Raw genomic sequence first — 12540 nt, forward strand, 5'->3', positions numbered from 1 at the left:
AAATGTCAACTGTAAATAATTCAATCCAATCTTTACTGTTATAATTCAATTATTTTGGATTGCCATTAATAAACAAGCTTGGATTAAAATTAGAGAAAAAAAAAACAATAAAAATAACAAAATTCTTCAAATTTCATTGAAAAATTTAAGTTCGTGACAGTAACATAACATGAACAGCAAGGAATATAATATGCACTTTGGACCACGTCAATGGACCAATCTCTCATCAATTTTGTTCGACAAGCCTTCAATATAGCCTAAAATGTCATTCTCGTACTTAAATGTTTTCTCATCTAACTTTTTAAGTCTTCCCGAAACTAGTTTTGGTTAAATTAACGCAATTATAGGTCATTATTTTAAAATTACTTTTAAACTTTCAAAATTTTCAAAATATTTTTTTGGTCAGTGATGGATGGAAATATTTTGTTTCAAAAATACTGTTTTTTTTTAAAAAAATTGAATAAACGATTAAAAAAAACTCGAACTAACTCAATCCAATTCAACCCATGAATACCTCTACCTGTTTTCTTTTCGGGGTTCGGTATATTCTCAGTTCACTAGCTGCTGCGACTACGAGAATTGCTTTTTTTGTTTTTACGGTTCGGTCTATTCTCGGTTCGCTAGTTGGTACTATGAGAATTGCTTCTTTATTTTTTTTTATCTGACGGTTAAGATGTTTCAATTCGCTAAGTTGTCTCTCACCTACCTATAAAATTTATGTTGCGTGAGACAATTACCTAATCGTTGTCTCTCATTTATGGGAAGAGATAGGTCTCGAACACGCAAACCAAATAGGTAGGAAGAAAGTGGACCACCTTGAGGAAGACCTCAAGATTGATGGGACAATAATAAATACGTTAGGGTCGGAGCTACATCGAATTGAATAATAAACTCCATTTAACAATTATTTGAACGGCATTTCATTGCAATTTTATTTTTAATTTTTCGTCTCTCGAATGTATGTTTGTTTTTCTTAAAGAAACACGTTAGTTTCCGTCAATTTTCAAAACAAAATGGTTAGCAAATAAAAAAAATTCAAACGTCTCATCATGACATTTTTTTTTTTTTTTATTTTTTATATTGACCATCGTGTGGCCGAATGAGCGCTGCTTTACTCGTCTCGACGTGAGGGTCATAACTTACTTTCTTCATTGTATGGGTGTGACATTCTCCCCCATATAAATTAGTCATCGAGCATCTAAGTAGTAAACCCACCCAAGATGAGTGCTCTCCTATTCCGACTTCTCCAGAGCCTCCGGTAGCATAGTCGAGACAGTGATGGGTTCTCTGCCCCTGCGGGGATAGAGCGACAGAAGTTTTAAGAATTCAAGAGAATGTCACGGTGAGATAAGTCGTTTATCTTCACGATAGGTGTCAAGTGGAAGTGCAGTGATGTATGCAGCTGAGCTGAGGAACTTTCTCAAAGCACAATCACATTATGAGTTGAGTTATGATACTAAGCTAAGTGAAAGGCTTATTTATCAAGCTTGAAAGTCGTTGCACCTCTAGTATGGCGCCCCCATGCCCTTTGTATACAAAGGTAACTCTTTCGTGGAGTCGTAGTCCATGAGCCTCGTCTTTCCTCCTACGCTAGCTTTCTTCCCTTTCTTGGTTTTGTACGACAATAACGAGAACGATACCTTGTCCATCTCTTGCTATGGAAGGACTTCGGCCTGTGGGATGGTCCAACCTATGGGCGAAGTCGCTCTCATCTCCCATGGTTCAATGTTCCTCGTTCCTTCTTTGATATCTATTTGTAATTGTATTTTGCAACGTTGTTGACAATTTTATTTCATTAATTATATAAATAAAATTTTAAAATTTATATTCTTAAACTTTTAAAAAGAGGTTCGAGAAAATATTCTTATTATTAGTTTTGGATGGAAACAGATAACATTTTATTTCAAAATATCACCGAGCTTTGAAAAGGGTTTCAAAAATACCTTTAACTTTCAAATATCCTTAAGCTTTCAAAAGGGTAGGTGTCGGTTTTAAATAATTCACGTAAATTAGATTTATGATCATCTCCACCCTATAATTATTGAACTACATAAATGAATAAATGATAAAGAGAGCATGCTCGTTAAACATTACTAACAAAATTACGTTTTGTTAGTAACCATTAAACTATGTTGACATTTTTAAGATAGTTAACGATAGTTTATTTATTGACCTATGCTCGAGTTTGAAAGCTAACTTTACGGGGTTGATGAACCGTTTGGATATCAAGAACAGTGGCCCAAATATCAAGGTTTTTGGAGGGTTTTGGGCCCTTTACCAAATTTATAGTTCATTTTGGTTCAATCTAAATGTATGTCTTGATTAAGAGGAGTGAAGTTGGTTAGGTTGATTCGATTTGAAGTTGGTTAGGTTGATTCGATTTGAAGTTGGTTAGGTTGATTCGATTTGTTTCTTCGTTCATTTGTTGTTGTTGTACGGGTCAATTGTTTTCTTAATAAGTGCTATTTGAAGTTTTCTTAATAAGTGCTATTTGAATTATACTCCGATTGATATTTTGTAAAAATCTAATAATAATAATGATAATATGTATATATGTACTTAATAATAATAATAATAATAATAAAAGCAAGATAGGGGGAAGGGGAACACCAAAAACAGAGTAGAAATATAGGGGATTTTGGATTTTGCGTGGTTTAGCTTGATTACACCGTTACTAATCGTTGTTGCCGAGAAGTTCTTTAAGGACAAAGGGTGATTTCGAGATGAATCGAACGTTTATACGAAGGAAATCGCAAGGAAGAAGAAATGGTGCGTGAGTATCCGTGACTAGGCGTGCGAGTGGATGATCAGTTGGCGCGTGAATTCTGCTGACAGAGAGAGTGGGGGCACGTGAGGGCGTGTGCGTCACTGTTTTGGCTCCCGGTTTGTTCCGTTCGACTCCTTTTGACCTATTGGTCTATACTTATCTTGAAAATTGTGAATATAGGTCTAATATGAAGGAATTGGGTTGAAATACCCTATTAAACGTACATCCAAGAGAAAAAGGGATTCGAAACCAATTAAGTAGCATATTCGGATGTATTTATGTACATCCAAGGACAAGATCGGCTAGAGACTATTGGACATCCATGTCTGGGTCTGTTTATGTAGTTATGCTTTTCGTTGTTTAAAAGTTAGGTCGATTGTTTAATATTTTAAATAGTACTAGTTTTAAATATTTTACTTTGTTTATAGAAATGTTTAAAAATGTTTCTAAATTTATGGTTGATTATCGGAGTTTGTTATCAGTGTCGATAGTAACTCCGGTAAGTCACGTTGTCGATGAGCGAGTGTTGCATATTTAATATTTTTTATTTCCAACACAGTCGATGAAGAAAATCCGAGCTTAGCATACTATGACGAGCTTTTTCCATTTGTTGTAAACGCTTATGTTGGTATTATAATTTTCTTATTTCCAACCCGACCTATCCATAATTGAGATTGAAAATATAAGTTTAGCATGCTCCAATTTTGAAATAGGTTAGATACAAATATTATAGAAAAATATATAGTATATAGAAAAAGAAGAAAAAAAAAACTATTTTATCACACAATTATTTCATAAAACGGTCACTCAATTGATCGAAAATATAATTTAAAAAATTACAAAATGCAGAAGTATTTTTATTAATTTATCCAATATAGATTAGCAAAATTTAGTGCTTTATTGAAGAACATAAGTGTTCAGTAATGAGATTCAAACATTCTGTTCAATCATATTCTTTAGCAGACATTTCTATGTAAAATATACAATCGAACAAAACACACATCAAATCACATATACTGAAGGATGTCTCCTAATCACTAATTTTATATAACAAATTTTTACTCCGCTATTCGATCTGCCAAAACCATTACTGATTTTCATAGAACAGATCATGTATTTTTGTTCAATCTGTTTCGTGATCGGGTGCAGGGGTGTACCAGGCAGGGAATGTACCTTTGCTCCTCAGCAATCTCGTAAATGGCGAATCCGGCATTCTCGCTCCCTCTTCTTCTTCAATTTCCTCTGCGGATTTCGGCAATCCATCTGGTATTGGACAATCTCACTCTTCTTTCCACGCCGTTCAATGGCTTCTTCGCCTCGTTTTCGCTTTCCTTCCTCTTGTGTATGCCCGCGATGCCGTGTAAGAGTCCGATCAGCGATTTCACGCCTCCCGCTTGAAGAATCAGTTTCTCCACTTCTTGTTTAGGCGACTCTTTCTGAAAACACACACACAGCGATTAATTAGTTCGTTGATTAATTAATTCGTATATTTCCTCTCTCGTTTAAAATTAGGTCTAGAATTCATCGGATTTGGGGGAAACGGGAAATCAAACACGAAATAACAAAAAATCTGGAACGAAAATCAATCGAGAATCCCTAGAAACTCACTTCAAGATCTTTGAGCTCGAAATACGCTTTCCAACAGCTATATGAATCGTCTCCATCCAATGTCGAGCAGTAATCTAAACCAGACCAAACAGAAAACAAGAAATCGCAAAGGATCAGAAACACAAAAATGATTCCATGTCAAAACAACTTCCTCTGAAATCAATAGCCAAACCTGCAAGCTCGTTCTCGGACTTCTCAACCAGAGGCGGATCTTTGATGGCGCGATCAAGCTTCGTGCGACTAAACGGCTCGAGCTTCGGAATAGAAGCATGGCTTCGGGAAGAACAACGAACAACGGTAGAAGGAAATCTCGGAGAGGAAACGGATCCGATCCGGCGAAGAAGATCCGTGGATTCGAGAAGTAAAGGAGATGAAACAGAACGGAGAAGGGATGATTCCATCGCTTGTTGCAGAAATTGAGAGCAATTGTGAGGAAGAAGATGAACAAAAAATAGATAAGGATGGAATTTGATTATTTATTTATTAATTGTTCGATTTTGTGTTTTTATATGGAAAGAAAATATCAAGGGGCCGTGACGTCAGATAATTCTGTCGACGTGTTCTGGAGCGTTGGATTGGCGTGATGTGATTGGGTACACGTGGGTGACGTGGACAGGATTGGAAGGGTGCGTTGGACTTTTTCCTTTTTGGATAAGAAAGCGTAAGCGGTGGGGCCAGAATCTGCTGCGGACATGGTATACTGTGGGCGATATTTATTTATTTATTTATTTTTCTTGCCTTTTATCTTTAATTAAAATGGTTGAAATATTCCAATTCCTTTTATCTTTAATATTTCAATTCACAAATTTGGACAATTTGTTATTTTCTAAATAGTATCTAAACCTTATAAATATTTTTAAAACAATACATTTTTAAATTTAATGCAACTTCTGTTGTACATTTCATGTTGTTGGGATCGATACCAGTCGTTAGCTCTGATACTAGTTGTTAGGATCGCACAACAACGCACACGCTCGATCTAGATGAACACAAAGAACAGGATAGAGAAAATTGCGAGGAGAACTCTGGTTAAAAGGATTTTTTTTATAGAGAGTACAGAGAATAGAGAGTACAGAGAATAGAGAGTACAGAGAACAGAGAGTACAGAGAACAGAGAGTACAGAGAACAGAGAATAGAGAGAACAGAGAATAGAGAGTACAGAGAACAGAGAATAGAGAGTACAGAGAACAGAGTACAGAGTACAGAGAACAGAGAACAGAGAATAGAGAGTACAAAGAGTACAGAGAACAGAGAATAGAGAGTACAAAGAATAGAGAGTACAGAGAACAGAGAGTACAGAGAACAGAGAATAGAGAGTATAGAGAATAGAGAGTACAGAGAATAGAGAGTACAGAAAACAGAGAATAGAGAGTACAGAGAATAGAGAGTACAGAGAACAGAGAATAGAGAGTACAGAGAACAGAGTACAGAGTACAGAGAATAGAGAGTACAGAGAACAGAGAATAGAGAGTACAGAGAACAGAGAATAGAGAGTACAGAGAACAGAGAATAGAGAGTACAGAGAACAGAGTACAGAGAACAGAGAATAGAGAGTACAAAGAATAGAGAGTACAGAGAACAGAGAATAGAGAGTACAGAGAATAGAGAGTATAGAGAATAGAGAGTACAGAGAATAGAGAGTACAGAGAATAGAGAGTACAGAGAACAGAGAATAGAGAGTACAGAGAATAGAGAGTACAGAGAATAGAGAATAGAGAGTACAGAGAACAGAGTACAGAGAACAGAGAATAGAGAGTACAAAGAATAGAGAGTACAGAGAACAGAGAATAGAGAGTACAGAGAATAGAGAGTATAGAGAATAGAGAGTACAGAGAATAGAGAGTACAGAGAATAGAGAACATCTCTATCAGATATATATGGTTTAGTTTACTATATATAGCTTTACCGGATATAGTTTTACCATATATATACAGAGAATAGAGAGTACAGAGAATAGAGAGTACAGAGAATAGAGAACATCTCTATCGGATATATATGGTTTAGTTTACTATATATAGCTTTACCGGATATAGTTTTACCATATATACCTTTATGATATATAGCTTTACTATATATAGCTTTACAAAATATAGGTTTACTGCACCATACCAAGCTATAAATAAGGATCATGCTCCATAACCTAACAATTCTCCCACTTGGAGACAGAGAATAGAGAATAGAGAACATCTCTATTGGATATATATGGTTTAGTTTACTATATATAGCTTTACCGGATATAGTTTTACCATATATAGCTTTACCATATATAACTTTACTATATATAGCTTTACAAAATATAGGTTTACTGCACCATACCAAGCTATAAATAAGGAGCATGCTCCCTAACCTAACAATTCTCCCACGTGGAGACTGATCCAGTCAACCAAGAATTTAATTCTCAAACGATCACTGCACCATACCAATTAAGGCTTTGCATAACCTTAATTTTCCAACATCAACACATTTTGTCAACATGTCTGTTGGGTTCTTTGCGCCCTCTATCTTCTCCAAACACATATCGCCTTCTTCCACTAACCTGCGAGTGAAGTGGTATCGTCTTCTAATGTGCTTTGTCCTTGAATGATAGACTGAGTTTTTCACCAACTGTATGACACTATGACTATCTGTATAAAGGATATTCTTGCACTGCTTCCTACTTAATTCTTCTAGATAGTCTGTCATCCATATCATCTCCTTTCCAGCTTCAGCTATTGCCATGTACTCTGCTTCAGTAGATGAAAGAGTAACGCATTTCTGAAGCTTGGACATCCAACTCACTGCTGTTCCATCTATAGTGTAGATATATCCAGATGTGCTCTTGCTAGAGTCTACATCTCCACTCAGATCAGCATCCACAAAACCTTGCAAAACTACTTTGTCATTGCCATAACAAAGTGAAGTATTGGATGTACCTCTCAGATATCTCAGAAGCCATTTCACAGCTTCCAAATGTTCTTTCCCTGGATTTGTCATGTACTTGCTAACAACTCCCACTGCATGTGTTATGTCAGGTCTAGTGCAGACCATAGCATACATCAAACTCCCAACTGCAGAAGCGTACGGAACTGATGTCATGTGCTCACGTTCCTCAACTGTCTTGGGAGATTGCCCCTTTGACAGTTTAATATAATTTGCCAAGGGGGTAGTCCTGGGTTTAGCATCATTCATCTTGAATTTGGACGACACCTTCTCAATGTACTGCTCTTGGGATAGATTTAATGTGCCAGCAGATCTATCTCGAGAAATCCTCATCCCAAGAATCTGCTTCGCTGCACCCAAATCTTTCATCTTAAATACTGAAGACAAGCTTGCCTTCAAGTGGTTTATCTCCCTCATACTTGATCCAACAATTAATATATCATCCACATACAGGAGTAGAAACACATAAAAATCAGTGTATTCTTTGAGGTAGCAACACTGATCTTTTTCACTCTTGTGGAAACCACTCTTGCACATGAAGGAGTCAAACTTCTTGTACCATTGTCTCGGTGCTTGTTTCAGTCCATACAAGCTCTTATTGAGCTTACACACCATGTGCTCCTTGCCTGGAGCTGCAAACCCTTCTGGTTGTTGCATATAGATCTCCTCATCTAGACCTCCATGTAAAAACACCGTTTTTACATCTATTTGCTCAAGGTGCAAATTCTCTGATGCAACAATACTCAGCAGAATTCTGATAGTAGTCAATTTCACAACTGGAGAAAAGATCTCAGCATAATCAATGCCTTTTCTTTGTGAATATCCTTTAACTACTAACCGAGCCTTAAACCTCCTTCTGCCATCTGGTTCAACCTTGATTTTGAACACCCATTTGTTCAACAGAGCTCTCTTTCCTGTAGGCAACTCAGTCAGCACCCACGTATTATTCCTTTCAAGTGAGCTCATCTCATCATCCATGGCTTGCTCCCACTTGGTTGAATCTTCCACTTGTAGGGCCTCATCAAAGGACTCTGGTTCTCCTTCGTCAGTCAGCAACAGATAATGTAATGAGGTTGACTATCTATCTAGTGCTTTGATAGTTCTGGATGATCTCCTCAACACCTGCTCAGGTGCAACTTGCTCCACGTCTGTTTCTTCAGCAATAGGATCAGGAGTTTCTTGAGCTTCTGTTGTACCATCACTGCGTGAATTTTCCTGCCACTCAAGTTCAACTCCCACTTGCTTCGTAGTCTCAGAGTTTATCTTCTCTCTGTCCTTGTACATGACATTTTCATCAAAGGTCACATCATAGTGTCTTAGGATTTTCATATTTTTCTCATCCTAAAACCTGTACCCGAACATGTCAGAGCCATAGCCTATGAAGTAGCATTTCACAGCCTTAGCATCAAGCTTATCTCTCTTCTCTGGATCAACATGAACATACGCAGTACAACCAAAGGTTCTCAAGTGAGAGTACTTGAGTTCTTTTCCTGTCCATACTTCTTCAGGCAATTTGAACTTCAAGGGTACTGACGGCCCTCTATTAATCAAATATGCTGCTGTGTTCACAGCATCGGCCCAGAATGTCTTTGGCAGTCCAGAATGAATCCTCATGCTTCTTGCTCGCTCATTCAATGTTTTGTTCATCCTTTCTGCAATACCATTTTGTCTTGCCTTACCGGGAATTGTTCTTATTAATCTAATTCCCTCAGCTGCACAAAATGTTATAAACTCTGATTTGTTGTACTCTCCTCCATTGTCAGACCTCAGGCATTTGATCTTCAAGCCGGTCTGATTTTCAACTTCAGTTTTCCACTTCTTGAAGGTGGTAAACACATCTGACTTGTGTTTCAAAAAGTAAACCCATACATTCATGCTGAAGTCATCGATGAAGGTGACGTAGTACCTTGATCCACCAAGTGATGAAACTCGAGATGGTCCCCAGACGTCTGTATGGACCATTTCCAACCGTACTTTCTTCGGTTCTCTGGCAGCCTTTGTGAAACTAACTCGTTTCTATTTGCCCATAACGCAGCTCTCACAAAGACCCATATCAACAGATTTTAAGCCTTCTAAAGCTCCTTTCGCAGTCAGCATCTTCATTCCTTTGACGCTCATATGTCCAAGTCTATTGTGCCATAGACTTGAATTGGAAGCACTCTCAGCAGCAGTAGTCATGTTTATACACTCTGCAGTAGTGTATAAGGTTCCGAATTTTGTGCCACGTGCAACAACCATGGCGCCCTTCACAATCTTCCATGAACTCTTTCCAAACTCTGCTGCATAGCCTATGCTATCCAACTGACCAATAGAGATCAGGTTCTTCTTGAGACCAGGAATGTATCTGACATCTTGTAATGTCCACTGATTTCCTGCTGGAGTTTGTATGGAGACATCTCCCTTTCCTTCAATCTCCAAGGTTTTGTTGTCGGCAAGATACACCTTCCCGAAATTTCCTGATTTGAAATTTCGAAACAATTCCTTACTTGGAGACGAATGGAACGATGCACCTGAATCCAAAATCCAGGATTCAGCTGGGCTGTCCACACTAAGGATTAAAACGTCTTCAGCATCTTCTGTTGTATATATAGAATCATCATCATCTTCAGATTTATGATTCTGCTTCTTCTTCAGTTTTGTACAATCTGTCCGAAAGTGTCCTTTTTCCCCACAGCTCCAACACGTTACGTTGGGTTTGTTTGGAGATTTTCCCCGGTTCTTTGATTTTGAATGCCCATGTTTGTTTGAGCTCTTTGATTTGCTTCTTCCCCTTCGATCAACACTGAGAGCATTGCCTGATGAATCTCCAGTTTCCCGTTTGCGAATACTTTCGCTGAGAACTACGTCTCGAATTTCATCAAACTTCAGTTTATCAGATCCTTGGGAACTGCTGATTGCGGCAACAACAGTATCCCATGACTCGGGTAAGGATGACATCAAAATCAACGCTTTAATTTCATCCTCGAAATTTATTTCCACCGAACTCAGTTGACTTATGATCATATTGAATTCATTTATATGATCAGCAACACGTCCACCTTCAGACATCTGTAGATTGAACAATTTACGCATCAAATACACCTTGTTCATAGCCGACGGTTTTTCATACATATTTGACAGCGCCTTCATCAGATCTGACGTTGTCTTCTCCTTGATGATGTTAAACGTCACGTTTCTGGATAGCGTCAACCAGATCATCCCTAAGGCTTGTCGATCCTTGAGCTTCCACTGTTCCGTGGTCATGGTATCCGGCTTCATTCCCAACAGAGGTTCGTGAAGATCTTTCTGATACAGATAATCTTCAATCTGCATCTTCCAGAAACCGAAATCGGATCCATCGAACTTCTCAATTCCAATCTTTGAACTTTCCATCTTCACAGATCGTGGTGAATTTCGCCTAGCTCTGATACCAGTTGTTAGGATCGGACAACAACGCACACGCTCGATCTAGATGAACACAAAGAACAGGATAGAGAAAATTGCAAGGAGAACTCTGGCTAAAAGGATTTTTTTTATTGATGACTTCAGGTATGTACGACAAGAGAGAGTACAGATAATAGAAAGTACATCTTCAAAGCTCTACCGGACGATATATATATATATATGGTTTAGTTTACTATATATAGCTTTATCAGATTTAGTCATCTACTATATATAGCTTTATCAGATTTAGTCATCTACTATATATAGCTTTACCGGATATAACCGTTTGACCAAGCTATAAATAAGGAGCAGGCTCCATAACCTAACACATGTCCCCAACCGAAAATGCATGCTAAGGGTGCATACCTTAGAGTGATCATCACCACATATATCTCACATCTCAACATAATGGAACATGTAACCCGCTTGCTTACTGTTTAACAGCCTAATCGAATGCAATAACAAGGGGCAATCTGTTTGCATAGCCAAATGGTAGGGATGATACTACTGACAACGATCGTATGACGCAAACATTGTAGGCGTAGAATATGGTAAACTTGAGTTGGGGAGCATAACATAGGGTGAAAAGGGAGCCTAGCTAATGAAAGAGTTGAAGGTCATGTACTTTCAAAAGGAACACTCTAAAAGTGGTGTTGGTAGGGAGAAAGAGAAGCCAACGAGGAGGCACCGCGCCGAACTTTTTGCTTCGTGTTTCGAGCAGCTTGGGGATCAGACAATCTAGAGGATGCATAAACTTGACATTATCGAACTTTCTACGCCTCGATGGACCTCAATGTGAAGGATGAAAATCTCGAAGAAGTTAAATTTCTTTATTTGTGGGTTCTCTTTGACTTGGTTAATACCTTAGATGGGGGTGTGGAGATGGATGCTTTCTTTGATGGGTCGTGGTGCTACATTATTTGCCGAGAGCAATTATTATGAAACTCTTAAAATTTGATCTAAAACTTTAGTGAAGAACAAAAATTTTATATTTAAATTATCCAATAACCTTATTGAAGGAGTAGAACTCTCAAAGATTAAAAGTTGCTTGAGGAAAGAGAAGACGAATAAGCAAAGATTTAGTGGTTCATTAACCAGTTACATGTTTCGTTAATTTAAATTATCCAATTAACTGTCCATTTAGAGTTTTCGATCTGGATGAGGATCTCGGTCCAACCATCAGTTTATTTCATAAGCTCGAATTGCCTATCCCGATTCTAGTTTTGGTTTTAGGGTATTTTGACTATTCTCTTCCAATTTTCTCTATGTATGCTTATTTATAATCTCCAAGCTCACATGTCAGACATGCTCTCGGTCAAATACGACTTGTTTACTAGACTCTATACGACTTGTTTACTAGACTCTCTACGACTTGTTTACTAGACTCTCTACGACTTGTTTACTAGACTCTCTAGCAGCTTGAAATGGTTCACAATTCGATAGTCAAGAATACTCATATCCCTAACTAATTACTCAGCGCATCAATGAAAGGGATGTGCGTTGCGTTGTATAGTAGACTAATAGGCGACATGTCTCTCAACCTATCATCCATCAAACCATAAAGTGTACACGAGGCATAAACACCACTACAGTTCGTATGACAAACCTCTAATGGCTCCTACTTCGTTCCATCATAAAAATGGGTATTTTCCCAAACATGCCACATATTACGAGGAGTCCATAATCATAACCCAGATGCATACAATATACACGATAGTCACAAATCCCTAACATACTTGTAATCTAATCACGTGAACATATCTATCAATACTTTATTCTTGCAATCAACACATATCAATGTGGCTAAGTTCCTAATCACATA

General features: G+C 37.8%; 1 protein-coding gene across 1 annotated transcript; it reads right to left on the bottom strand.

Moving 5' to 3' along the window:
- Window positions 1-3645: 3645 nt before the first annotated feature.
- MEE14 (maternal effect embryo arrest 14) lies at window positions 3646-4854 on the bottom strand. The gene is given in 4 exon segments (XM_023656273.2): window positions 3646-4047; window positions 4049-4203; window positions 4376-4449; window positions 4548-4854. Coding segments are annotated over 4 exon segments (615 nt in total). The 5' UTR covers window positions 4777-4854; the 3' UTR covers window positions 3646-3890.
- Window positions 4855-12540: the final 7686 nt, after the last annotated feature.

Source organism: Cucurbita pepo, chromosome 16, assembly GCF_057944985.1.
Source record: "Cucurbita pepo subsp. pepo isolate OVF chromosome 16, ASM5794498v1, whole genome shotgun sequence".
Classification (NCBI taxonomy): domain Eukaryota; kingdom Viridiplantae; phylum Streptophyta; class Magnoliopsida; order Cucurbitales; family Cucurbitaceae; genus Cucurbita; species Cucurbita pepo.